This window comes from Lepisma saccharinum, chromosome 24 (genome assembly GCF_977018435.1).
Source record: "Lepisma saccharinum chromosome 24, izLepSacc3.1, whole genome shotgun sequence".
NCBI classification, from domain to species: domain Eukaryota; kingdom Metazoa; phylum Arthropoda; class Insecta; order Zygentoma; family Lepismatidae; genus Lepisma; species Lepisma saccharinum.
The window spans coordinates 58,503,332-58,529,059 of record NC_139252.1 but is presented as its reverse complement, the minus strand read 5'-3'; the positions used below and the strand labels follow the sequence as shown (position 1 = coordinate 58,529,059).

The 25,728-nt window shown below is 37.1% G+C and overlaps 1 protein-coding gene across 2 annotated transcripts in view; it reads left to right on the top strand.

The window, feature by feature from the left end:
* Positions 1-4,633: 4,633 nt before the first annotated feature.
* The window catches only part of LOC145978227 (spermatogenesis-associated protein 20), a 161,122-nt gene continuing 140,027 nt past the window's right edge, over positions 4,634-25,728 (top strand). For both annotated transcript variants that reach the window (XM_083110699.1, XM_083110700.1), the window contains exons 1-3: positions 4,634-4,967; positions 6,153-6,293; positions 19,165-19,384. In XM_083110699.1, the coding sequence (XP_082966825.1) occupies positions 4,798-4,967; positions 6,153-6,293; positions 19,165-19,384 (531 nt within the window). In that variant the 5' untranslated portion in view covers positions 4,634-4,797. The remainder of the gene's footprint in view (positions 4,968-6,152; positions 6,294-19,164; positions 19,385-25,728) is intronic.

Below are 25,728 nucleotides of genomic sequence, written 5' to 3'. Positions count from 1 at the left end.
TTTACGATGATGTGGGGGCTGCGTCTACTCCGCCACACGATCTCGAATGGAATGGGATTGCAACACTGCGTGAACACAGCACTGGTGGTGCTCGTGAAGCCCATAATACTGCAAGCTACAGGCGCCAATTCTTCTCTTTCCTTGCGTCCTGCAAACAGCGGCACCTGAGCGCATTTCCACTTGTGCGAAACGAACGAACCTCAGTCTGCACTCTGCAGTCGCTCGTAACACGAAGATATGGTCGCCGATTGGGCGTGGGAACGTTTGATGTTTTGAAGGAGATAGTATTAAGTGAATAAGTATTTATTTGGGTGTGCACGTGCATATAGGCAGAAGCCACTACTGGTTTACAGACAGAGAGAATCTTCCAAACTCTCCGGTTAACTCTCATATTTGGATATCTGGATTATCCGTTGAAAGGGATATGATCTGATAATTTGAAATCTGGATGTCCGTCATCTCGAATTTATGACCATACCGAGGGGAGGAACTCTTGCCTCACTTCATAAACTATGATTATCTGATCATGTCGTTCACTGGGAGTAGTTTTTTCGGTTCCCGGACAGTTAGGGTTACCAGATCGATGTAAGGGAAATGTAGGACATGCTGTCCCAAAATGTAGGACATTAAGTCAAAATGTAGGACACAAAACATTCTCAATAAACAATACATATTTCTATAGAACACGTTAGAAAGTAGTTGTAAAATGACACTTTTCAGTTTTAAAAATATAAATTCTTAATGAATTTTTAAATGCAAAATTTCAAAACTTGCAATCATACTAATCAATGCACCTCTTACTATGTAACGAGTGCACTCACGGTCCCCGAAATGACGTGTCAATCATACCCCGGCACGGGGCCAAACGTCGTTATGTGTACGGGAAACCGGTCGTGACTCTCGGTCCAGGTTTTCAAGTTCGGTACTAAGACGGTCGTTTATTGTCATACTATTGCGAGGCGGGGATAAATACCTTGAAATATTATACTGTTTTGTTTACCTTGGATATGTAGATTCGACCAATCATAACACACTAATAGCATAATATCTGGTACCTGAAAAACGTCAAATAACAACACTGACGAACGGTAAAAAGTGAATATATATTGTAACAACAAAAAAAAAAAATTGCAATCAACAACTCTTTACAAAGCCTCCTGAAACGCTCACTCATTCACTCTTTCTCTCTTTCACACCTCTGAGGTATTTTTACACGTGAAGTATAGATACAAATCATGGATCTCATTAACATATCATTCCTTTTTAGTTTTAAACCTTAATGTGAATTTAGGGCCTTTGTCTGCCAGCTCCTGTGCTCTTTTAAATTAACTTAAGTGCCAGGCCTCGGAAAGCGGTTAACTAAGACAATTGGGTCGGCGTGGTTAAATATTTCGTTCGAATGAACGTATGCATCCAGTCGTAAGCACGACATTATACAAGTTTCTCGGACGGGGGTAATACACATAAGCCTCTCTCGTCCAATGAGAACAACTACACAATTACATAGTGATGCAAAAACTTAATTGGCTCCAGCTGCCGGAAATACACAAATCAATCGTCGGCGCGAGCAAAAATTACATCAAAAACCACTATGCAACAAATAATACTACTTCATGCGCACGACCTTGCAATAAAAATTACGTTTTCCACGATTAAAAAGGACTCATCAGTCAACTATTGACAAGGTAAATGGCGCGACGGCGAAGTCGGTTACACAAAAAATGGAGCACACTTTGACTATTTACACTAAATATTAAAGAAATGAAATGGAGCTTCTAACGCTGAATGCAGACAATTAAATTAGAACATCTGAACATGAAATAACCCTTTTTACAACAATACCAAAAATTATCAGACAGGGAAATTAGGTTCGGGGTTTCCTGAGTAACTTTGCAAATAAGTGAGACTTCGGCGTTAACAGTACGGTGTTGATACTAACAATGCACGTTTACATGGACATAGACCCTCTGAAGTATACTCTACCGGACTCTGCTACATAGCGTGGTCATTCATCTCTCCTGGACGCGGGACTTGCACACGGTTCCTTTGTGGCGAAATTGTTCTCCGAGGTCGATCGCGACGAAGAATAATTGCGACGATATGGTGTACTTGCACCTCCTCAGTACTTCGGGCGTTCCTCCTGTCACTAGCGTCGGGTGTACGTGGTCACGCGCCGGTTCGGAATATCTCTAGTGTCGGGCATCAATTGGACGTCGATCTGCAATCATCTCTCTCTGGTAACGGGCTTCGATTGGGTGTGGATCTGGAGTCGTCCTTCTCTCTCTCTCTCTCTGGTAACGAGCTTCGGTTGGAACGTCGATCTGGAAACATCCTTCGGGCTTTGGTTGGAACGTCGATATGGAAACGTCCTTCGGGCTTTGGTTGGAACGTCGATCTGGAAACGTCCTTCGGGCTTTGAGCAGTGGTTTGTTTTGGCGTCGTCTGGCTGGCTTCTGCGTCGTTGCGGGTGTCGGGGAGGCGACGGCCCCCCTTCTCTATCTTCTTTAGCCCTCCATTATTATGTAGTCCACGCTTGGCAAAAACAAATTACCGCGTAATTTTCACCAAAATATGGCGCACACTGGTAACTCTCTATCTGCAACTCGCTCACGGTACGTAAGAAAACGAAGTCCACGGACACAAAAACAATAATCACGCGAGAGTGTAGCGCGGAGATGCTCTCTCTATGAAATCCGGGTAAAAACTGTGTCTGGAATAGTAGTACCGCATATTTATAAGCGATTCAAATTCGTCCGTTGAAAAGCAAGCTCAAGTAGCTTGGCTTCGCTTTCGGAGGAGATGCGAATGACCTGTGTCCATTGTCTTGAAACTCGGTCGGCAGCGCGTCTTCGATCCTTGCAGGCTTGGGCTCCAGCTGGTTTTCCTGGTCATCCGTGAACATGGGTTCGACCGCCCGCTGAGACTTGAAGCCCGGTCTCGACGAAAATAATCTTTCCTTTTCTCCGTGTTGGTGCAAATATGTCATTTTCTAAGCGGCGGCTGTCACTCAGGAAAAACCCGTCTCCCAACTCCCGACGTCTGGCTCGGATACAAATTTATCCACAAAATAAAGAACCTCACACTTTTATAATTGAACATAAAATGAATCAATAAACAAAAACAATTTATATCGAACTGCGTTTCACATGTCACTAGATACCGTGACAACTACATGATTTAAATGATATTTATCAGAGAAGACTTTTTTTTTATCAAAATTTCATGTTTAGTCAAACTATATTTATATTAGAGTGGACAGTCGAACTCTTTGAAATTATAGGGACCAGTACAAAACATTTTACAGACTTTTCGAAAAAAATAATTTCTCTCGTGATTCTGTTGTGTTGATTGTAATGAAAGAACTCTCTCAACGTTTGAATTATGACCTCTAATGGCAAACAAATATTCAGCAATTACCGTAATTTAAAATGGTTCCAGAAGTTTCATCTTGGGTAGTTTTTAGGTCAATAACAGTGTGTCTACCAAAATAACACATCCAGAATTCTTGACTTTTCTGGACTTTTCTAGACCTTTTTTCAGTTTTTCTTAACTTTTATTTATTCGATCCCTACTTAAGTAAAGTTGGAAATTAGTAATTAAGAAAAAAATATTTATTTAATGAAAACCCCTACCAAAGGGCCAGTTAAGATAAAAACTGAAGCTGGATTTAAGAAGAGAATTAGATCTGCTTTCTGTATTAATGTATTCTGAACTGTGTTTAGGAGCAAGCGAGGCTTTGGCTTCTGGATTCACAGCCAGTATAATCTTATGTGGGGCTTGTATCGGTTGTCCCTATATGTTTGTGATTATCCCTTTATCCATCTTATCGTAAAACCATTCATCCTCATCTTCGCGATTAGCCAAAGAGACAGAAAAATTGAAGTAAAATAAACTAAATCAACCAATCAGTCATTACGATAGCAAGAATTATTGACCACAAGAATAATTTGTTGCCTTTTTATTGACTTTCTTGACCTACTTGTTGATTTCTTTACTTTTTCTTGACTTCCATGACTTTCTTAACTGGCAGACACCCTGAATAACTTTGTTATCTATACCCCTGCTTTACAATCAAATTATATTGAATATTGAATAAGAATGGGCAACACCTTGTTCCATCAGTATAAACCCTAATGCAAGAAATTCTGCTCAGGCATTGAACAGTGACGTTATCAGAAAGTGGTCCAAAAACTTTATTCATTAATTGCTTCCATTTTCCCGTTTGTTTAATAGCAGGACAAACTTTTTCTTTCTTTTTGGGCAATGACTGAATTAAAATAAATTTCACTATTGAGTTTGGAAGCGCAGTCCAAAGACTTGTAACTTGCAAGATTTTTTTCTGTTACGTATTTTCTTAATTAATATTATGTGACGCTCAAAATGTAGGCCATTTATGATATTTTTCAAATTCCTCCCGGACGCCGAACATAAGGCTAAAATGTAGGATATGATCCGGTAAAAACCGGACATCTGGTAACCCTACGGACAGTACATTTCTACATGTGCCGTACAAAATGGTTCTGCGCATGAAATCACTTCCCAGAGAAGTTCTAGTTTTCTTTGTCTTTGCAATCGAAAATCTACCGAATTCTAATATAGAATTATCGAAGTCTCGTATCGAAGTTTTCGACCTGAAACAGCAGAAGCATAACTACACCTCTTGTATTACAAAAATAACATTGGATTGCAATCTACTGATTTTTGTACGCTTTTCGCGGGGATAATCAGTGAGGCACATTGCAACAACTGCTTGTTTTGAGAAAGATAGCGCCTTTCTGGAAACCTTACCCTGTTTACATGATTTGTATACGTATTACCCCATGCCCTTTAGTGCCTGCCTTAGTTAAAAGAGTTTCGGTACCGAAGTATTCCTCTTGGAGTTCGCCGAATCCTAGTGGGCCGCTGGGTTCTAGCTGCATACTTTTTTCACCAGGAGGAAATATTTATAACCAGCAACTCCGGAAAAGGTTTGTCGTGTAATTTAAGGCAATATTAATGCTTTAGTTTCGATTTTATACCATGTACTGTTACTGTAAAGTTAAGATTTAGTATGGTACTCCTAGCAAATATTGACTATTCCTCTTTTCTGCTGTGTATATATACTTCACTATGATTTTTATGGTAATTTGTATTGAGAAAACATGAAACTGATTTGCAGTATGTGACTGATACTAAGTAAATTTTTAGTGTCGGCATTAGTACATCCCCTTCTTTCTTATAAAGGTAAAAATTTGAGTTATGTCACTTGAGGTAGGTACAATACCTTACTTGCTTCCTTTTAATTTGTTTAATGACATATTTTTAGAACCGTTCCAGCATTTAAGCTTCATGTGAAGAATGATGTAGAAAAAAAATCAAATTATTAGAAGTATTGCACAATAATGATTTATTACTAGTGTAGTATAGGGGTAACACCTCTGACTCGTTTATTTTGTTACTTTAAACGTTCCTACTTACCTATTCTGCATTGCGGAACATTCTAGAAGGTGTGAATAGGCTTTTCTCATGATATTTATGACAAATTTTCACATTAGGATTACTTCTTTCATCTCCTTTTTTGAGTTGCGTAACATACAATATGGCACGTACAGATTGACTACCATAGTCGGTATGCAGTGTTTGCAACATTTCCAACATACTTTACCGAAAAATACCTACATAGCTCGATGAACCATTCACGCATAGCCCCAAAAACCATTGACACATAGCCCCACAAACCATTTCCGGTAAGGTTAGGTTAGGCAAGCATAGTTAAAATTTAGTTTGTAAAACTATAAACCATTGACGCATAGCCCCAAAAAACCATTCATACATAGCCCCACAAACCATTTCCGGTAAGGTTAGGCAAGCATAGTTAAAATTTAGTTTGTAAAACTATAGGTAGCCCCACAAACTATTAACGCATAGCCCCAAAAAACATTCATACATAGCCCCACAAACCATTTCCGGTAAGGTTAGGTTATGCAAACATATTTTCATAGAAAACAACATTTCTTGCACAAAAACAGTTTTTGGTAAGACAAAACACCTTCACGAACTTCCACAATGATACAGAAAGTGATTTCCGTAAGTAGTTTCTTCTGTAAAATTGAATAAATCTGTTACCCCTATACTACACTGTTACCAATGATTTAATTTATTTTAATTTCTAGGTGGAAAACATTTTGGTGGAATATCAGCCATTTTCGAATGATGGCCTCAGGGGTTGAAGCATCAGAGTTGCGGCGCCAGAATCGGTTGTCGCTTGAGAGGTCACCTTACCTCCTACAGCATGCCTCAAACCCGGTTGATTGGTAAGGACATAACATGTACATTATTCTGTAAGTTTCGCCAATGTGCTTGCATGTTTCTGTTGGTCCCTGTGATCTAATGATTAGTGTAGGATGCTCAAGCAGGTAAGGGTATGCTACTGTCCCTCATACCCAACTCGAACTTTCTACTGTCAAAAATGGCTCTTTTACATTTTTTTCAGACCATATTTTCTGCATGTTTCTCTTTGTCTTTTGAGACTGCTGATGTTCACAATTGTCCAACACCATGGATTCTTTTATTACTTTCAGTATTTCAATCATTGAACGGTTCGAATGTTTAATGGTTGTCACAAGTATTTATAGGAGTATTAGGAAATGTTTTAGAATGTTAGAAATGCGTGTGGTAGTAAGTTTGAAGCTTGGAGAAACTAATTAGCACAGTTAAAAGCTTCATTAAGTATTATTTACAAAAAAAATAATTATGTGAGCATTTGCTCTTCTTAGTTTATGGTCAGACATGGAGTTTTGGTGGATTTTCGCACAAGGTTCGAGGGAATTTGTGCTTGAGGCCAGATATTACATGATCAGGTGTTGGAAGCATTTACAGCCATTATTTTAATGCTAATAGCTCTAAGCCTGTCTTGCCCAACAATGAAAGAATTTAGAGATGTGAAACCCCATTTATACCTCGCATCACATGACGTAGTAGCAGCATCAGAAGTCTATATCCAAGATGTCAGTAAACAAATGGCTGCAAGCAAACATTCACAAAGGAGTACAGGGAAGTGAAAATTGTTCTCCAGACAACATGCAGTGAGTAATTACTAAGCATGTGAAGTTTGTATGACATATATAAATAGCAATTGAACCATGTAAAGAATGCTTGTGTACTGCTATTAGTTCAGAATTAAATAATCGGAACTTGGGCCCATTCATTTATCATGGTTGTTAATTGTTATATTAGGGAGTAACATGCTCGGTCATTCTCCCTTAATTTTATAGATACGTACATTTCCCCCAAGGTAAGACTACTTTACGTCCTTTTCCTAAGGAATATGTGTCATATATCGTTGGAAAGCTTATTGTATAAGGAATTCAACAACGTAAATCCCAAAGCGAGGAAAAGTTACCTGGAGGATGAAATCGATAAAAACCAATGTTGTCCGGATATGCGTAATTGAACGTACTGAGGAAATTTTTCGATGAAGCACATATTTAGGGGTGAAATGAGTGCTAATGGAACCTAACCTAACCTCATTAGGCATACTTTGTCCCCGTGAAAGGTTCGTGGTGCTATCGTGAATGGTTCATGGGGCTACCCGTGAATGGGTAGTGGGGCTAACGTGAATGGTTTGTGGGGCTATCGAGAATGGTTTGTGGGGCTACCCGTGAATGGGTAGTGGGGCTATCGTGAACAGAAAGTGTAAAAAGAAGAAAGGCACTTACCCGAAGAGATACCGGCTGTCTGCAAGCACGGTTTTGAATGATGCACTAAATTATTACTGGGGATAGACTTATTTTACACTATCTACAAGTTTTTTGGACCTGTTCGTTTTCATGCACCATACACACGCACAACGCACCGAGAACGCAAAGAAGCAATCACCATGCAGAACGCAAACAAGCAATGCACACGCATTCACAACGTGGACACAAAGACGAGCCTGCAGTGCTGTTAACTCCCATCGGTTATCACCAAAAGGCAATACGGACGAAAAGTAGAGAGTAGCCCCTCAGTTAGTTCATTTGCAGTGGTTCTTAGGTTCAGTGATTCCAGTATAAATGCACTAAAACCTAGAGGTGGAAATATATCTATAATAAAAATAAATATGAAATACTTAAAGACATGAACATACAATCTAACAAAATACTTGGCACACAAATTGATCAGAATAGCTACATTTTCATCCGTGAATTCCATGTTTGCGCATACATGCTGTGATGTTGGACATGTCAGTCAAGCATTACAATGGGATACTACAGTACAATAGAGAGTTTTGTGGAATGAGATTTAAATTATCTGGTTGATAATGGGATTCATTAACCTATAACATAAATATATTGTATTGAGATAGTATTTACAGTACGCATTATGTCTTTAATGAAATCTTACTGAAGGTTGTGTATTTTGCATGATTAGGTACTCATGAATTGAGTGAAAATTGCTCCTAATCCATTAGTGTTTTTAATTGCATTAAGGTTTAAATGTTTGTGAATGCACAGAATTTCTAGTTTTCATTAACAAAATTTATTAGCATCTATAACTTAAGTGTTTTTACAGACAAATGAAGACAAATTTGCTACAATTTTAAAGCATCAAACGTAACACTTTTTCGTTAATATTTTTCGTTCATTCAGTCTCTACCATCATACTCAAATTCTTCTTCATTTGCTAGCAGACACTACAAATTACTTTATAAGTGTATGAAATTAGTTCATTATGTATATGTTGCTTTAGTCTCATGCCTAGAACCTTACATTTTGTTTGTAAAATATCGCTTACATAACACTGGAATGCCCCAAAAGCAGTGTTGCAGCTAATACTTTTTTTTAGTTATTTTTTTTTAAAAAATAATTATGGGATTAAATTGTTTTCATGCACTTAGGGTAGGGAGTGAATGGATCCCAGTGCACTTAGATTCTTTTCCATGCAACATTGTATTATGCATTGGCATTAGTGAATTAGCTTAATTTCAGTATTGTTTAGGTGGCATCTGAATAAGTTGTAGTAATTTACTTTTACATAATTTGGTAGATGAAATATGTACTATATGTCCAGAAAATAAATGCTCGGTTGATGGTGGCGTTGCAAGCAAAACTTCAAAGATGAAAAATGTTGAGGTCAAATGTCTGACTGAACACATTATTCCCACCTCAAGTTGTTCTAAACTAAGATATTCTCTTTTCTGTGAGTTGCATACCAGTAATAATGTATTCCATAAGGATCTCCATGGGTGGCAGAAGGTAGAAAAATGTATCTGTCTGGAAAAACAACTACATCTGAAAGAAAATAAGCAAAAAGAAATTAACATCGCCAATAGTGAAACAATTCGAAAACTTACATGATAAGTAAATAAACACCTACCAATAGAAGGTGTAAGTGAGTGGATGCTGTTACGGCTTCACGCTCTGAAGGATGCGTGTTCGAGCATGGTTACAGATTTTCTGTTTTTTTTAGTTGCCAATGAGGTACCAACTTGTGTGTGTTCGAATCTGCATTTAAACAGTGATTTTCTTTAAAATCTGTAACCACAGCACATGCATTTTTAATACATGATTTCACCTGCTAATTTTGAAAAGCACCTTAGATTTTTCCTTCTTAAATAAATAAAAAATAAATAACCCCTGACATCACTTTATGAAATGACAGCTTCCCACGCGGCTACTAACAATTTCAACATTAACGTTTGCGTCTGTTTATGGATTTAGAGACAAGATTTAATAGCATAGCTTCATCAGTAAAGTTCTTTCTCTTGACCTTGCACTCCCGATTTTAATCTCCAACTGCCACGAAGCAAGTGCGAGGCATTTAAATGCTTGGGTCGTTTGCAACTGAAGAAGGCAATGGATAATATAAGCACTTCTTACTTCCTTCCTACAGCTTTATATTTCAGCTCCCGGAAAACAAAGAAAGACATTATTAGAGTGAGTGAAATTATTAAATATAATTTTCTTCAATAATTTATTATGCAAATATGATAATTTGCTGACGTATCTCTGAAGATTTTGTATCGAGTCGAACTGAGATTTCAAATTTAAAAACAGGTTGGGACTCGGATTCTCATCTCACCCAGGACCTCGCGATATGTTCCTACGCCACTGGGTATATGGGTTGTCATTGTTCTTATATTTTATTTAAAAACAATAAACTCATATTTTACCTCACAGGGTGGGCCTCAAAGGGTTAAGATTTTTGCCAATATCTCTCTGTCCACCCTATTTCCTCCTGTTAGAAGTAATTTAGTATTGGAGAAACTACACGAGAAACACATCCTAAGTGGCATCGACGAGGAATTAGATTTATCGTATTTTGCTTCTTATAAATGTCGACAATACACTAATTCTACATAATAAAAAAAAATAATCGGCTCTAAAAGAGATTCGAACCTGCGATCTTCAGACAACTGGGCTAGGCCTCTAACATTTTCCCACTTTACCACTCTTACAAACTAACTTGAAATTTTATCTTAAGGATCGTCAGCAATCTTGCAAACTTTGTTAACATACACTAGTTTATTTATACAAGCTGGAATAGACTTAAAGTATGCAACTCGGAACTAGACTTCTGTGGCAACTTATTCTCTCCCGTCTACATTACTGTGACAAAACTCACGTATTGTAAATGTGAAGGGGCATTGTTACATGTGCAAATAATTTCTCATACCATCGTTATTTCCAGATTTGGCCACAGCCACCGAGGAATTAGTTTCTGGACATATAGTGGCAGTGGCAGAACACCAACTTTCTTGTACTGCTTTGCACATGGTTCATTCATCATATTGTTAAAAAAATAATTTCAGCAAATGATTAAATGAATTAAACATATATTACATTTCTACATCAGCATGTTTTTTTTTGCTCCATTACAACTTTTTATAACAATTTTGTAGTGTAACTGTAAAAAACACAACAACAAAGCTGCGCAATATGATGTTCAAATGAGTGTCAACATAAGCAGGAATCCAAAATGACGTGTTGCTTGAGATGGTTTAAGTACCAGCTGGTTTGAATTGAAATTCCCCTACTCGGAGCCATGTTGAGCCCATTCAAAGCAATGGGTTGCAGTGAAGCTTGGTACAGATGCTATGTAGGGCATGGAGAAGCGAATCCCGACGTTAAAAAAAAGGGTTTAAATTTTCACCACAAGGTGGAAAGGTGGTGCTGAAATCTGGTGCACAGTGAACAACATCCTATGAAATGCTACGTCCGATCATTGATCACACATATAACAGTGGCAGCGAAAAATCAGGCGAAGCCAGGACTGCTTGGCAGCTCAATGGTAAAGCAATGGTACGGTATGCCAGAGACCCATGTTCGAGTCCTGGTCGAGCCTGCATTTTTCGCTGAATATTTTATGTAGTACATCTCTTGTGTGTGCCAAATCTTATTTAATTTACATCCCTATGCTGGGAGGAAGCAGGCAATGTCTGCGTCTGCAGTGTTCCAAAGGAAACAGATTCCGTTGCGGTAGCACTTTCCGAGACCATTCCACACAAGTAAAACAGCGACAGCGAAAAATCAGGCAAAGCCAGGCTGGCTCGGTACCTCAGTGGTAAAGCAATGGCATCGTATGCCAGAGACCCGGGTTTGAATCCTGGTTGAGACTGCATTTTTCTATGAAAATTCTACATTGATTACAATGCCTTACGCTTCCAAAGGGTCCTTCATTTTGACGTCATGCATATTGAACACTGCTGTACTGATTTAAACAAAAAATTTTGCATGTCCAACTTCTGGCAGTTTCAGCACCACATTTTTACCTGGTGGTGAATTTGAACTATTTTTTGTCAGCATTCACTTCCTCATGGCCTCCATAGCATCTATACCAAGTTTCATCGCAATCTGATGCTTCAAACGAGCTCCTGAAGGCTCAGAGTAGTACAACCTTAATTATGAGCACACATTCCGATACAGACCTATCTGTCGGTATCAACGGTGTTTCAGTATAATTTTTTTGAGATGACCCTATTCACATTCAGCGTGGCATTCAGAACTTCATATTTAATTTTTTCTACAACCGAGACATTTTTACCCTGAAAAGAAAATCCACCCTGTTACCCTTTTTATTACCTAAAAAGAGAACATATGGTATCCTTGTTTGTGTGGCATAAACTATTCAAGAATTTAGAATACATGGAAATATTGCGAAAAGTATATAGGTTAAAAGATACTAAACAGAAAAAATATTTGTGTTCAAATGTGTTAAAAAATTTCTATTTGATCTTGAATTGTGTGTGAATAACTTAATATAGATTTTCATTGATCTTGAATTGTGTGTGAATAAGTTAATATAGATTTTCCAAAATGATTGTTCATCAGTCACATACTCTCCATTGACCAATCAGTTTAGATAGATTGCTGTGTATTATGGCAGTCAATACAGGTTGCTGTCATATTTGAAACTTTTGCACGTATTAATATTTCAATATTAACTTATATTTCAAAGGTTTTCTAATTTTATTTCAGGTCCAAAATGTCCAAATTATAATTCTTTAATGTCTCAGTACATGAATTATCTTATTTATGAGTTAATATGCATAATTATATTACACAATAACAAATATGGTTACAATGAGATTTGTCTCTGTATTACAAAACGTTGAAATATTTCATACCATGTCTTTTCTACCTAAAGTATCAAATTTTAAAATTTTAAAAACCATTTATATTGTTTTGGTAATCAATGCACAAAAGATTTTATTGGAAATGTATATTTCTTGTAAATGGATTAAGATACATATATTTAGGTGCACTCATAACAATTCCACAGAATATAAAAGGTCATCTGTTGTTGGAATTTAGAACATGATATATGAAATTGTAATATTCTTATATCTATTTTTAAATTTGTTGATTGTGTTACAAATTATGAGATGTAACTTCAATACTTATATTTAAATCAGTTTTAATTTTGCTGCTCTTCACAAAATGTTGAAATCTTAATCTTTGGCATTTAAAAACGTTTGAACATAGATATTTTTACCATGTGAGGAGCTGGTAACAGTGGTGACTGGTTTGATGATGGAAACATAGCCTATAATAGAAGATAGATATTTTGTAAGCTCTTTATTTGACTTCAGATGGAAGTACGTGGGTCGTACAATATATAAGTTTCTGTATGCTGTAAAAAAAAAAAAAAATTAAGATACATTAGAAAACTATACATACATGTGTAGGAGGATCCTTCCTCACTTCTCCACATAATCCCCATAGATTCAGGCATTTGTCCCACCGTTGCACCAATTTGTCCATACCCTTTGCAAGAAAATCAGGGCTTTGGCTATTGAGCACTATTCTCACATTACGCTTCACTTCTTCATCTGTTTCCAAATGGCAACCTTGCGTTTCAGACTTTAACACCGGAAAATGATGGAAATCACTCGGTACTAAATCGGGGATGTATGGAGGATGGGGCAGCCGTTCCCACCCCAATTCTTCAATTTTGTGTTGTGTTTGCACTGCTGAGTGGGGGCGAGCGTTATCGTCAAGAAGTATGACACCAGCTGACAGGAGACCTGGTCGCTTATGTCGAATTGAGTTTTTCACTTTATCCAATGTTTGACAATAACGGTCAGCATTAATTGTTCTTCCTCGTTCCAAAAAGTCCATAAGCAGAACGCCCTTAGCATCCATGCTTCTGAACTCCTTATAACGCGAGCCCACGTTTTCCGAACAAGCATTTACTTATCGCCCTTGAGCGCATGCACCTTCACGTCTGATAACGAATTGATTGCTGTTCCTTGTAGACGAAGGATGGCGCTTGTCAACCATGTCCTTCTTTTTAATGGCATTGCTTTATACAATATTTTATAGCACAGGGAAACATATATTGAACGTCCCTAGTATTATTGTAGAAAACTTTGATCTGCAGTACAAAAATGCATATTTATGTCAAGTTGAAGTTTTTATGACAGCATACAGAGTATGATGATCTACTAAAGTTGTAAATTTCTTCATTTTTATGAACTACACTAGTGGTGATGGAAATGAAGCCAGGAATCACCATTTTAGATTGCATACAGCTTAGTATTATCCATAAGCATCCACTTGCACAGATAATGTTCAATGTTTTAATATGCAACATTATTGTTTATTAGTAACCCATCTGTAGTGTGATCAATATATTTATCTCAATGAAACTTTTTATAGTGGATAAACAACTTTGGAAATTTAAAGTCAATTTTACCTTTATGCAAAATAGAACTATGTTATTTCTACAAAGAGTATTCACCTTAGTGAACATTTAAGACTTGAAACTTGAAAAATAAAACCAAATGTTCTTAGTAAAGAGATTTAAATCAATATTTTCATTAGTTAAGATTTGTTAAACATCAAAATTAAATAACATTTTATTTAATTATTTATTGAGAACAACAAGAACAAGCAGATGCTCAATTACAGCATTCTATAAATCTGACATTGTACTCATTCAGAATAATTATAATAAACTTAGCTGATACAATTATACAATTCAATACATTCAATAAAGATATACAATACAATATTAAATAATGAAGATATAAAAATAAAACAAGTAAATTGATTAAGGTAAACCGGGGTATTAAGGACCACGGGGCGTTAAGGACCGTGTGCTAGAAATTCGTAAAAAGCGCAAAGAAATGCGAAGCAGCAGGTGCACCAGCCGTGTGCACGGTCTGTGATCCTCTTTTGTATGTGTAAATAGTACTCTGCACACAAATGGCGTGCAAGCTGTGTAGTTAAGACTGGAAAACGGAACCAGCCAAAAGGCAGACGCATGGAAATGCCATAAAGAACTGCTGAGCGGCTGTATGAAGTTAAAAGCGCATCCTAGAATGTCTACTACATTAACATCTGCAGAAGAATCACAATTAGAGGAGTGCTTCATTCTATTTGCTCAGTGGGGTTTTGGAATGAACAAACAAGACTTGTGTGACGTAGTTCAAGATTATTGTGTTTTGAAAAAGAAGCACGTACAGTACCATTCAAAAGTGGACTGGTCCTTGATACCCCATTGGCTGGTCCTTATTACCCAGCAAAGGGGCAATTGGGACTGTACAACCTACCTTTCAATTCATTGTTGTTTTTGCCTTTGCATTATATTCCTACTCGTTTGTGTTCTCATTAATGTAAACTAGGAAATATACATTCCAGAATGCATCCTGTTTGTGTTTTCTTGAACAGCTCGTGATGAATTTCTTCAATGAAATAGCAAATTGGTTGTCCTTAATACCCCGGTTTACCTTACTATTATATATGTGTACATATATGTATAGTTTTCACCTTATGTCTACTGTCTTAAATCATGAAATATATTGAGGATATTTAATCGAAATTCCTTCAGGTTCATAGAAAATATGTTGATGTTTTTGTTCCTAGCTACTAGACTGTTATAACTTTTGCACATTTTATAGATTGGTGATTTTTTTAGTATGTCAGTTCTAGCTTGCTTCGTTAAAAATATATAATTTTTGTCAGTGGCGTATGCTGGTTCTAACGAGTGGGTAATCTCCGACCCTTGATCCTCAAACTCCAAAAGTTTCCGTGCAATTTATGTCAGGATCCATATTGGATTTAGGAATATTGTGTTACGACCACAATCAATTAATTCTCGTTATTGCAGTTTAATATACGTGTAGAATTTCAAAGAATAAAACAAGACAGTATTATAAGGCTATAAAAAACAGCCTGTGAAATATAAAATGAAAGACGTGCACTAGTGAAATAAAAACCCGCAATATTAATTGAAGTGCAAAATTCAACTTACTCCAGGACCCGATTACTTGTGCCGTACCACATGCAAAGCACGCTGTTTGTCCAGTTGCACGTCAATACATGTCTGTGCGAAAGATTGCAGGTTAACAAAGGAAGTTATGTGACTTTTGGATTTTTCATGTTTGGCACAAGCGTTGCAAAGATTACAGTATCCGCCACGTGTCCATACATTCTTTTCAGCCCCGAAAAGTAAGCACGGCCAACAAAAAAGCAAAGCTTATTAACACTTATACTTCCTGTCAACCATGGTGTTTTGTCATAATTTGCTTGCGAAAATGCCTCACAGATTCCCGATTTTTGTCTTTGTGTGTAGAAATAAGTTCAAGCGATGACACTGGACTACCTGTATTAACAATTTGCAACTTCTCCTGAAAAGATCTTGGTCCAAAAGGTTTCACCAGCAAATCTTGTATCACATACATTACCCTTTAACACAGCACTATCACGACAAACACTAACACCTAAATAAATAATAAACATGAAGCATAGCACGAAGCCAACGACTACACGCATTCAGTTTCACGTGCCAAACTTCTGTTGTTGTGTTCCTGGCTCAGAATGAAATTCCCTATGAATGACAGGTTTTAAAAGTTCGAATCATTGCAGGCCAGAGCCAGAATTTTATTTCAGGATGGGGATCATCCCTTATTAGCAGCCGCCACATAAAGTTGAAACAGTGGGGTTAGAAGTCCTGAAGATGAATCTCAGATTATTACAACGTATTATGCAAGGTGTTTAATCCTGCTAATGAAGTAAAATTAATTACCACTATACACTTTTTAAATTAGATATTTGTAGGATTTCGGGGAAGGGGGTTTCAGCCCCCCGAGTCCTCCACCTGACTACGTGCCTGATGTGTTTTTTTCGTTTTATGTTTAATTCGTTCATCTTCATGACTATTAATCTAAAGAGGCGGAATATAGCAATTTAAATTAACTAATATATATATATATATATATAAAATTTATTTTTGATATCTCTTCCTTTAAAAAATATTCAGTTCCGTGTAATTGCTTAAGCTTTGAATTTTAATTTAGTTTGCGTCATCTTCAATATTTAAGCTTTTTCCTTTTGATAAATTTATGTTCAAGTAACAGAAATCAGCAAGACAGAAGCAAATGTAAAGTGAAAATTAGCGTAGAATTGGTTTGGCCATGTTATTCAATTTACCTGTTCTTCGCACTCTACCAGGTATGTTTTCCCTAGTTCAGCGGAGGGAACGGAAAAGGCTCTGAAGGTTGAGAGTGCGACCGGTGGACTCTCACAAGAAGAAGGTTACCCTGGGCACAGAATCACCGCGCCTGAGAAGCAGTGTTTCCTCCCCCTCTTTCCTCTCTCCTCCCTCCTCGGCAAGGGTTGTAAGGGAAGCGGGAGGAATGACGTCAGGGTGAGATTCCCTGAAGTCATTCCACCGGCTGGAGAAAGGTTCCTGGACATTCAGCGGCAAATGGTTGGAACCATTCGCACGCTGGAAGCAAAGAAATGTATGCATCAAAATTGGTTTGGAAGAATATTGCGAAGAAATTTATATATATATATATATATATATATATATATATATATATATATATATATATATATATATATATATTAAAAAAAGAAATACAGCCGGGTCATCTGCGATTACCTAGATGACCCAGAATATACGCCGCTGATTTTTGTGTCTTGTTCTCAGTGAGGGAACCCGAAGTCTGACTTTTGATAAGAGATTCGTTGCGTCATTGTCATTATTAATTTCCACAGGAGTATATTTTCATGAAGTGTTCTTTGTTCTTATCGCTTTGTCAGTGTACTTGTGTACTTGTAACTTGGCTGAAAGCACATAGATACAATATTTTATGCAAAATAGTTACACACTGTTTGAATATACAAAGTCATAAATCACTGTAGATTTGGCAATGGGCATTATTTTGTCAAAGCTCTCATGCTTGCTACTTATTGGTGCTAGCACACTTATTGAGTGTTTTGGATTGGTTACACATATTTTACCTACCGGACCAATCATATGTCTCCTCTCTATTGGGTGTCACACTGACGAGGCAAGCAGGTATAAAACAAGTTCCTCCATAGTATTGCATAACAGTATTAATCTGAAATCGAGTAAAATTTTAATTCCCTGTCACAATAGCATTACATTGTAGGATTGTGGATATTCAGTCTTGACTTTTTTGTTGAGTTGAATACACACAAGTACACCAATCCAATGATCTAGTGGGGTGTCGTACCTGTCTCCCTTTTTATTATCTAAAAAGAGGATGTATCATAACGTTGGTAGTGTGGTATAATGTATGCTACATAATCTATTCAAGAAGTTAGGATATGTTAAAAATGTAAAAAGTGTGTAGGTTAAAGGATAATGAACAGATGAAAATTTGTTTAAATTTTAATTTGATCTTGATTTGTGTGTTGCTATTCAGGGTTGTAAGCTAATTTATATTTTTTTAAATGATTGTTCATTAAGCATATACTCTTCGTTGACCAATCAGCTAACATAAATTGCAATATATGTATTCTGGAAGCCTGTAGGCATGTTCATAGTACTCTTCTGCCCTCAGAAACAGTTTTTTTTAAAAAAAAAAAAAAATATGTTATAATTTTTTTACTTGAATACCATAAAACTTGAATAAATTCTACATATTTGTGTGAATATTGAATTTATTTCAGTTTTGTCATGTTTAAGGAGCAAAAATGTGACTTCCCTGGTTGGATCGCAGGTTTGATACCCAGTTGAGGTACATAGTGATTCGGAACACACTTTTAACTGTAGGTCCAGTCCCAATTGCTAATATGTGCATAAAATGGTCTTAGAGCAACAAACCCAGTTTCAAGGTGTAAATTTTATGATATTGAAAAATGCTATTTTTGCTGGCCTTAAGAGTTACAAGAAATATTAGGATATCATGTTTTTTTATTAGGGCTGATCTGATACCACTTTGAACCGATACTCTCACCGATTCCCACCGATACCGATGCTTGAAAATTGTAATAATTAAAAGTTGTTCAAAATATAGATTAATATTAGTGTTTAAGAATTATACTAATTTTGTGCATGAATTTACCAGTATTTTTGCTTTAAATATTTGAGAATTACATCAGAATTTAATTATATGTTTCAGATACATTATTACAAAATTCAGTTTTTTCACATGAAAATAGTGCAAAATTTAAAGAATTTGCATTTTGCGTAATTTCCAGGACAATGAGACTCGTCGAAAGTATCCCATGGCATTTTTGCGGAGTCTGTGAAAGACGAAGATGCCAGAAAAGTATCGTCAGGTATTAATAATTATATTCCAACCAATACTTCCATTATCGATCGGTATCGGCTCAGCCCTATTTTTTATGCGATATTGAAATATGTCATGTTATGTCACTTCGCAGCTACAGTTGTAGTATTTGCAATACTTGCCTCATTAATGGTGGATGAACCTACTTTTAGGTATCCCTGGTGCGAGGAAGCCTTCGAAAAAGCCAAGAAGGAGAACAAGCTGATCTTCTTGTCCGTTGGCTACTCAACGTGCCATTGGTGCCATGTTATGGAGAGGGAGTCCTTTGAGAACGAAGAAATCGCCAAAGTCATGAACGACAATTTTATCAACATCAAAGTTGATCGGGAAGAAAGACCTGATGTTGATAAAATTTATATGACCTTTATTCAGGTATTGTATTTTGACAGTTTTTAAACTTTTACCCTTTGGCGTTGTCCTTCAGTAGCACCAAAACCTTATTTCTGATTTCATCAGTGTGGCTATTTGTTTTCAAAAGAATTGAATTTTTGTTGACAGGAATTAATCAAAGTTACTGCTGCATACATGGGCGTCCGGAAGGGGGGCCATGCCCCCCCCTGGAAAACGAAAGTCAACCAAAAATTATGTATTTCACACTAATTTCATTTTAGCCACAATAATATGTGTTAATTATTGCATGAACACCATAAATTCAAATTTAAGCAATGTTTTTTTAGGGAACAACACTATTTTTGGGTAAAATGTGGCTTGTTTGCCCCCCCTGGAAAAAATACCTTCCTTGCCCCTCCCTGGAAAAAATCCTGTGGACGTCCATGGCTGCATAGCATAATAAGTATATTACAAAATCATGTAGGATATCAACTAAAGGTTAAAAGATTAAAAATCAGTAACTTACGTGTGTGAGCATGAGATTTGTCGAACTACATTTCGAAGGTTATACTACCTCCTTCTTCAGGTTGAAGCGATGTTTTCAGACACCTGACATGGTGCCTCGTCGAGAAAGTGTTGGTTGAGGATTTAGGTCAAATGGTATAGGAAAAGACACGTTCTAAAAAGATGATGTAAAATACACATACTTTAACCGCGCAATACTCTATAAAAACAAAAGAACGTTCAAAGCTGATGAAGGCGAACTGCCGATCGGTGCTCGAGGTAGGCGAATGCACGGTGTCAGCTCACACCTGGAGATGGAAAACTCCTCCCCCCCAGTCTTTACCCAACTGGGGCTCGTGAGTCACCAATCCAAGGTGAATTCAACTTCCACCTCGGCATCTTCCCTAACCTCAGGTGTAACATGGAAGCCCATCTCGTCTCTATTCCCGGCGGCTTTATCCCATTTTTTAAGAAAGTTAATCCAGCCGTCTTCCAAGTTTCCGTCATCCCTATTGAGTTTATTCGTATTATCTGCGCATATATAGGCTGCCTCATACACATTCCTACCTAATTTATTGTTAATTTTCCTGGTGACTTCTCTTTTGGCGATCTTATGCCAGTTAACTAATATAAGTTCAGATAATCCTGTCTTGGGTATACCCTCCTTTACATCTTTATCGTGCTCACCCCACCTAATTTGCATACTCCTCCCGGTCTGTCCCACGTATTCCTTTCCGCATGTAGGAATTGAAGCTAAGAGATTGCTGTTATTTTTATGTCATTATGTAGGTATTAAATAAATACATAAAAAAAAGAAAAAAGTAAAGAGCTCCCCTGTGCTTAGCACCATGCCATGAAGGCATGTAGGGGGTGTGGGGATAATGCCCCATACTTTCCTGATCTGGTCGTGAGTGGGGGTGATGTGATCAGCATCACGCCCCTGACCACCTTTACCCCCCAGGGTTTCCCCCAGGCACCCATGTCATTCGATGCTGGGTTGGCACCGTAGCCACTTCCTACGTTAGAAAAGTTCCCAGATTTGAACCGGCTGGGGATCGAACCCGGGACCTTTAGCATGGTAGTCAGACACGTTACAGACTGAGCCACCGCGGATATTAAATAAATACACAACCACAATAAATATATTATTTAACAGTAACACTTGAAGCATTTTAAAAGTAAGGTTATTATTTTTTGTAATTAAAACCATAAATACTGTATTGACGCATTTATAATGAGCACTGTTTTCCAAATTTTTGCTGCCAAACACTGTGGTGTATACAGGGTGTTTGAAAAAGAACTCCCTAGTTTTAAGTATAAATTTAATAGGGAAAGTAATGAAAACTTACATCAATGAGTACATATCATGAAAGAGGATTCCTTCAAGTTTTGTTCAATGTTAGTACACCTCAACGTGGGATCCATTTGTTGCCCTGCACACGTCGAGACGATATTCCACTTCTCGCCACGTATTCACCAACATTTCAGGTGTAACTGTCCCAACCGCAGCGACGATTCTTTCCCGTAAATGATTGATGTCTCTGATCCTAGCACTGTACACATTTTTTATGTGGCCCCGAAAGAAAAAGTCCAGTGGGGTTAAGTCTGGGCTTCGTGGTGGCCAAGGTATTGGGCCAGCCCTGCCTATGCACCTTCCTGGAAAGCAAGTGTTAACAACCGCACGCACCTGATTACTGTAATGAGGTGGGGCGCCATCTTGTTGGAAAAACACAAGCCCCTTTTCCGCCTCAATATCGTCCATTTGGGGAAAGACGTACTCTGTCAATATGTCATGGTAAACGTCCCCGTTTATTGTTTTTTTTCTACAAAAATGAAAGGACCAACCACACGATCTTCCATCAAGCCGCACCAGACATTGTTTGGGAGAGTCACGTTGATGCTGAATAACTTCATGTGGATGCTCTGCCCCCCAAATTCTACAATTATGACGATTAACTGTTCCACTGACATGAAATGTAGCCTCGTCAGAAAAGAGAATGTTTGGTAAAAAATTGTCATCATCAATTCTGTGTAGAAAGTCAACAGCAAACTCATAGCTTTGGATTTTATCAGTAGGTTTCACTTCATGTAACAGTTGCAATTTGTAGGCGCGCAACTTTAGTCTTTTACGAACAACATCATACACTGTACCTTTAGGCACTCCTAATTGTAGACTACGTCTGGCCAACGACTTCTTCGGGCTCCGAACACACGAAACACGGATCTGTTCAACATCATCTTCGGAAGTTCTCGGTCTACCTGGTGATTTACCTTTTAAAACACTACCGGTTTCCTTGAAAGACTTTAGCCAATGACGGATAGTTTTTGCTGTAGGTGGTTCACCACCATATTGACGTCTAAAATTACGTTGCACTGTTATAACTGACTCAGTTTTCACAAACCAAATAACACACTGCGCTTTCTGTTGCGGAGTACACATTGTTGCTGAGTTGCTCTGCACTACACGAACGCCGGAACTGAACTGAGGGAACAAAGGAAAAAACACAGCACTGGTGCCGTCTCAAGGTCAAGCAGACCTACCAACTGCAAGGGTGTCAAACTTGGAGAGTTGATGAATCAAACACCACAAACTAGAATACTGTATGTCAATTTGTACAGATTCTAGGACACATTAAAACTAGGGAGTTCTTTTTCAAACATGCTGTATTATGCACAGAATAATTCTGACAGCCAACACGAAACCACCCATGTTTTCACTATGCCACTTCGTATAACATGTATATATCAACAGGTGCAAATACAAATTACTAGGTTGAATTTCTTTAGCAATAATAATTAACAAAAAAAAAAAAAAAGCACTATAAATGTGAAATAGCAGCTTCCCATGATTTTTTTACTTTGTATCGGAACAATTTGAGGCATCAAGAAAGGCGGTGCCTAACCTAACCTAATCCTAACAAATTGCATAATTTCAGCTTTAGCTTGTAGATTGCAATTTTTACACTTTGTATATTGGCACCTAAAATGACAAAAATGTGTTGCAAAATGTATAGGGTCAGTTGGGGTAAAATGGGTATAAAAATGACCCCCTTTCATCTTTGACGTTTTATAATGAATTCCAATTAAACATTATTCTTTAAAATTTTGTTCCAGCTCAGCATTGTGACTTTCTAGAATAGTTTTATGCATGTTATAAGTTGATTGACCACTTCGTATAAAAATGATTACCATTTCTACACTATACTTATTTTACCCCATGGATGGGGGGAAAACCGGTATAGTACATGTTTTCAAAGTCAAACATAGCTTTAACAAGTATTATACTTGTTTTACCCCAGAATATGTGTTATGTAGGTAGAGTAAGTGATCATAGTCCATTATTTGTAGCAGAAATATTGAAAAATCTCCTATTGTAGTCTGGAACATGAAATAATTCAACAATTTGTCCAACTTCCACCCATTCATTGTCATCTTTTTCTGGAAAAATGTAGCGTTCACCTTCACTTACGCATTTACTAAAAAAATTGACAGAATAACGATCCTTATTACGGTGATCCTGAGCAGTTACTTGCCCCCCTGTACTCTTTCACTGTTTTGCCACACTCGCGCTGATAATGGACAGATACCCATGACCCTATAGTTAGGCCTATGTCATTTTTTAATGATCTGGCAAGGTTAGGCCCATCGTCTTCATCTTCGCTTTTGACTTGTTGAAACAGTTTCTTGGCACATTTAGATTTTTTTCCCCTTAATCACATTTGGATCTGCCTTCTCTTGTTTTCAGGTTCACTTTTCACAATGTTTTAAAACTGGTTGTTTTGTTTACACTGACACCTGTGAAGAAATTTTTTTTCTTTTTGAGAAGCCAATATCAGTGTTGCCAACATGTTTTTAGCATGATATAATATGTAGTCATGGTATGCATATATGATATTTTTTACTGGTGCATACTATTAATAGTTTAGGATTTATTAAATAAAATTTTGTTTATACCCGTTTTACCCCACTATACCCATTTTACCCCAACCGACCCTATTTTAATTTGTGAGGGTTATGTGAGAATTGTTTATTTTTCAGTTATTTTAGTTCCAGTCAGAATACTAATCATTGTTTTATTTGCAGTTTTCTTTTTATGTCACTCCTAAGTCACAGATTTATTTGTATTAACTTTTTTATGCTTTGTTAGAAAATGTTTGTCACAAATCAAAAATGGAAGTCTGATGCCTGACCAACAGCTATGAGGGGAACATTTATAATTTTAAATGTGCAAGCAAAAACATTGTCACAAGTGAGACACGCGGACTACATTTTCGATATCAAAGTAACTGTTCTACTGATAGTTAAGCAACATTACTCTTACAGTTTCTGTGCAGTGAGATATGAAAGTTCACACTGTTGATTGAACATAACTACCATTAAATTACTTTCCCAGATTTGTAGCTACAAGTGAACAATTTTGTGTCATGGGGGTGACAGACGAAACACTGCCTCTTCACTTTATAACAAATTTATTTTAATTTCTGTCAGTTGTCAAATGAAAAGTAAATTATTTAAGACAGAGAGAGAAGGTAATTGATCTTTGAATATTCTAGTGGAGTTTATGGGAAAATTAATTGTTTTTTTTGTCATGGGTGGGACCCAATAGAAAACATAAGTAAATCAAAAAGTTCAAATAAATGAACAATATATAAAATACCAAAAACCCAAAAGACAATTGTAGATTCTTCACTCACAAGATAGGATAAAGTTACAGCATTGCATTTAATTTTAAAAAATTGAGATTCAGGAGCAGTTTCACATAGAATGCCCCAAAAGATAAGCCTGTGTTTGTCTTTTTTTCCTGTTTTACCACTTTTGACTAATAACTACCATGATTGGATGATTAGATGAAATTTAATGAAGAGGTACCCACAAAGAAATACCTGTTCCTAGATCAGGACCCTATCCTGGCACCCTGTGCTATTATGTATGCCAGTCATAAAAATAAAATACAAATAATATTTATTTTCCAGACTCGCACGTGGAGTTTGCATCAAACCAAATGTCATAAATCAGGTTTTACAGTAATTTTTAATTCAAATATGAAAAAATGATAGTCAACAATAATTTTACAGAACCATTTGATCTGTTCATAACACCTGCAAACTGGAAGCAGTAACGTTCACTTTTGGTACATACCTCTTCTTCCCTCTAGTGTTCATCACATTATGTAGCTTCATCGGGAGGATGGACAAAATTTAAACTTTAAAACAGTAGGCGTAGAGGATAAGAGGGTTAAAAATGTACGAACAAGGAAAGGTTTTCCCTGTTATGGTGATTACACTTTCATATCTGGCTGGGAACTCACCATCATGACAGGAGCAACTTCTTCCTTGGTTTTGTCTGGCCCCCGTGGTGGAGTATTTAACACATCTATAGCCTGACAAGTTAAGTCCCGATATGTGCAGATCATTGCGGAGCACTTCCTATTACGTCATCCTCCCCACCACTCTTCTACATACGGGTCTGGCCTTGAGACTATGAGTGGTGCCAACTCAGCAAAATGAAGCTAAAACAAATATGACAAACAATTTTTACTGTGTGGACTGACAGTGCCTGCTCATATCAGTTTATCAGTGGTTCATTTGATTTAATCCGGTCTTTGAAAATGCGTGTGGTGCGCGAATCGTAAACTGTAGTATTATGCATGCGTGTTAAGGTTTATAACGAAGATAAACTTCTGGGCGAATGACTTAATTTTCTGAATGCGACATCGAGCAGTGGCCTGTTTTTTTTTAAAGCCGAGTGGGGGGGTTGTTCTTTTGTTTATCGTACAACAATTGCTACGAGAAGGCAATCTGATAACACGCTTGCCTGTGTTCTTTTTTAAAGCATTGAAATGTTCTTGCTCTTTACTCTTGGCTGCATATTTTTGAAATGCA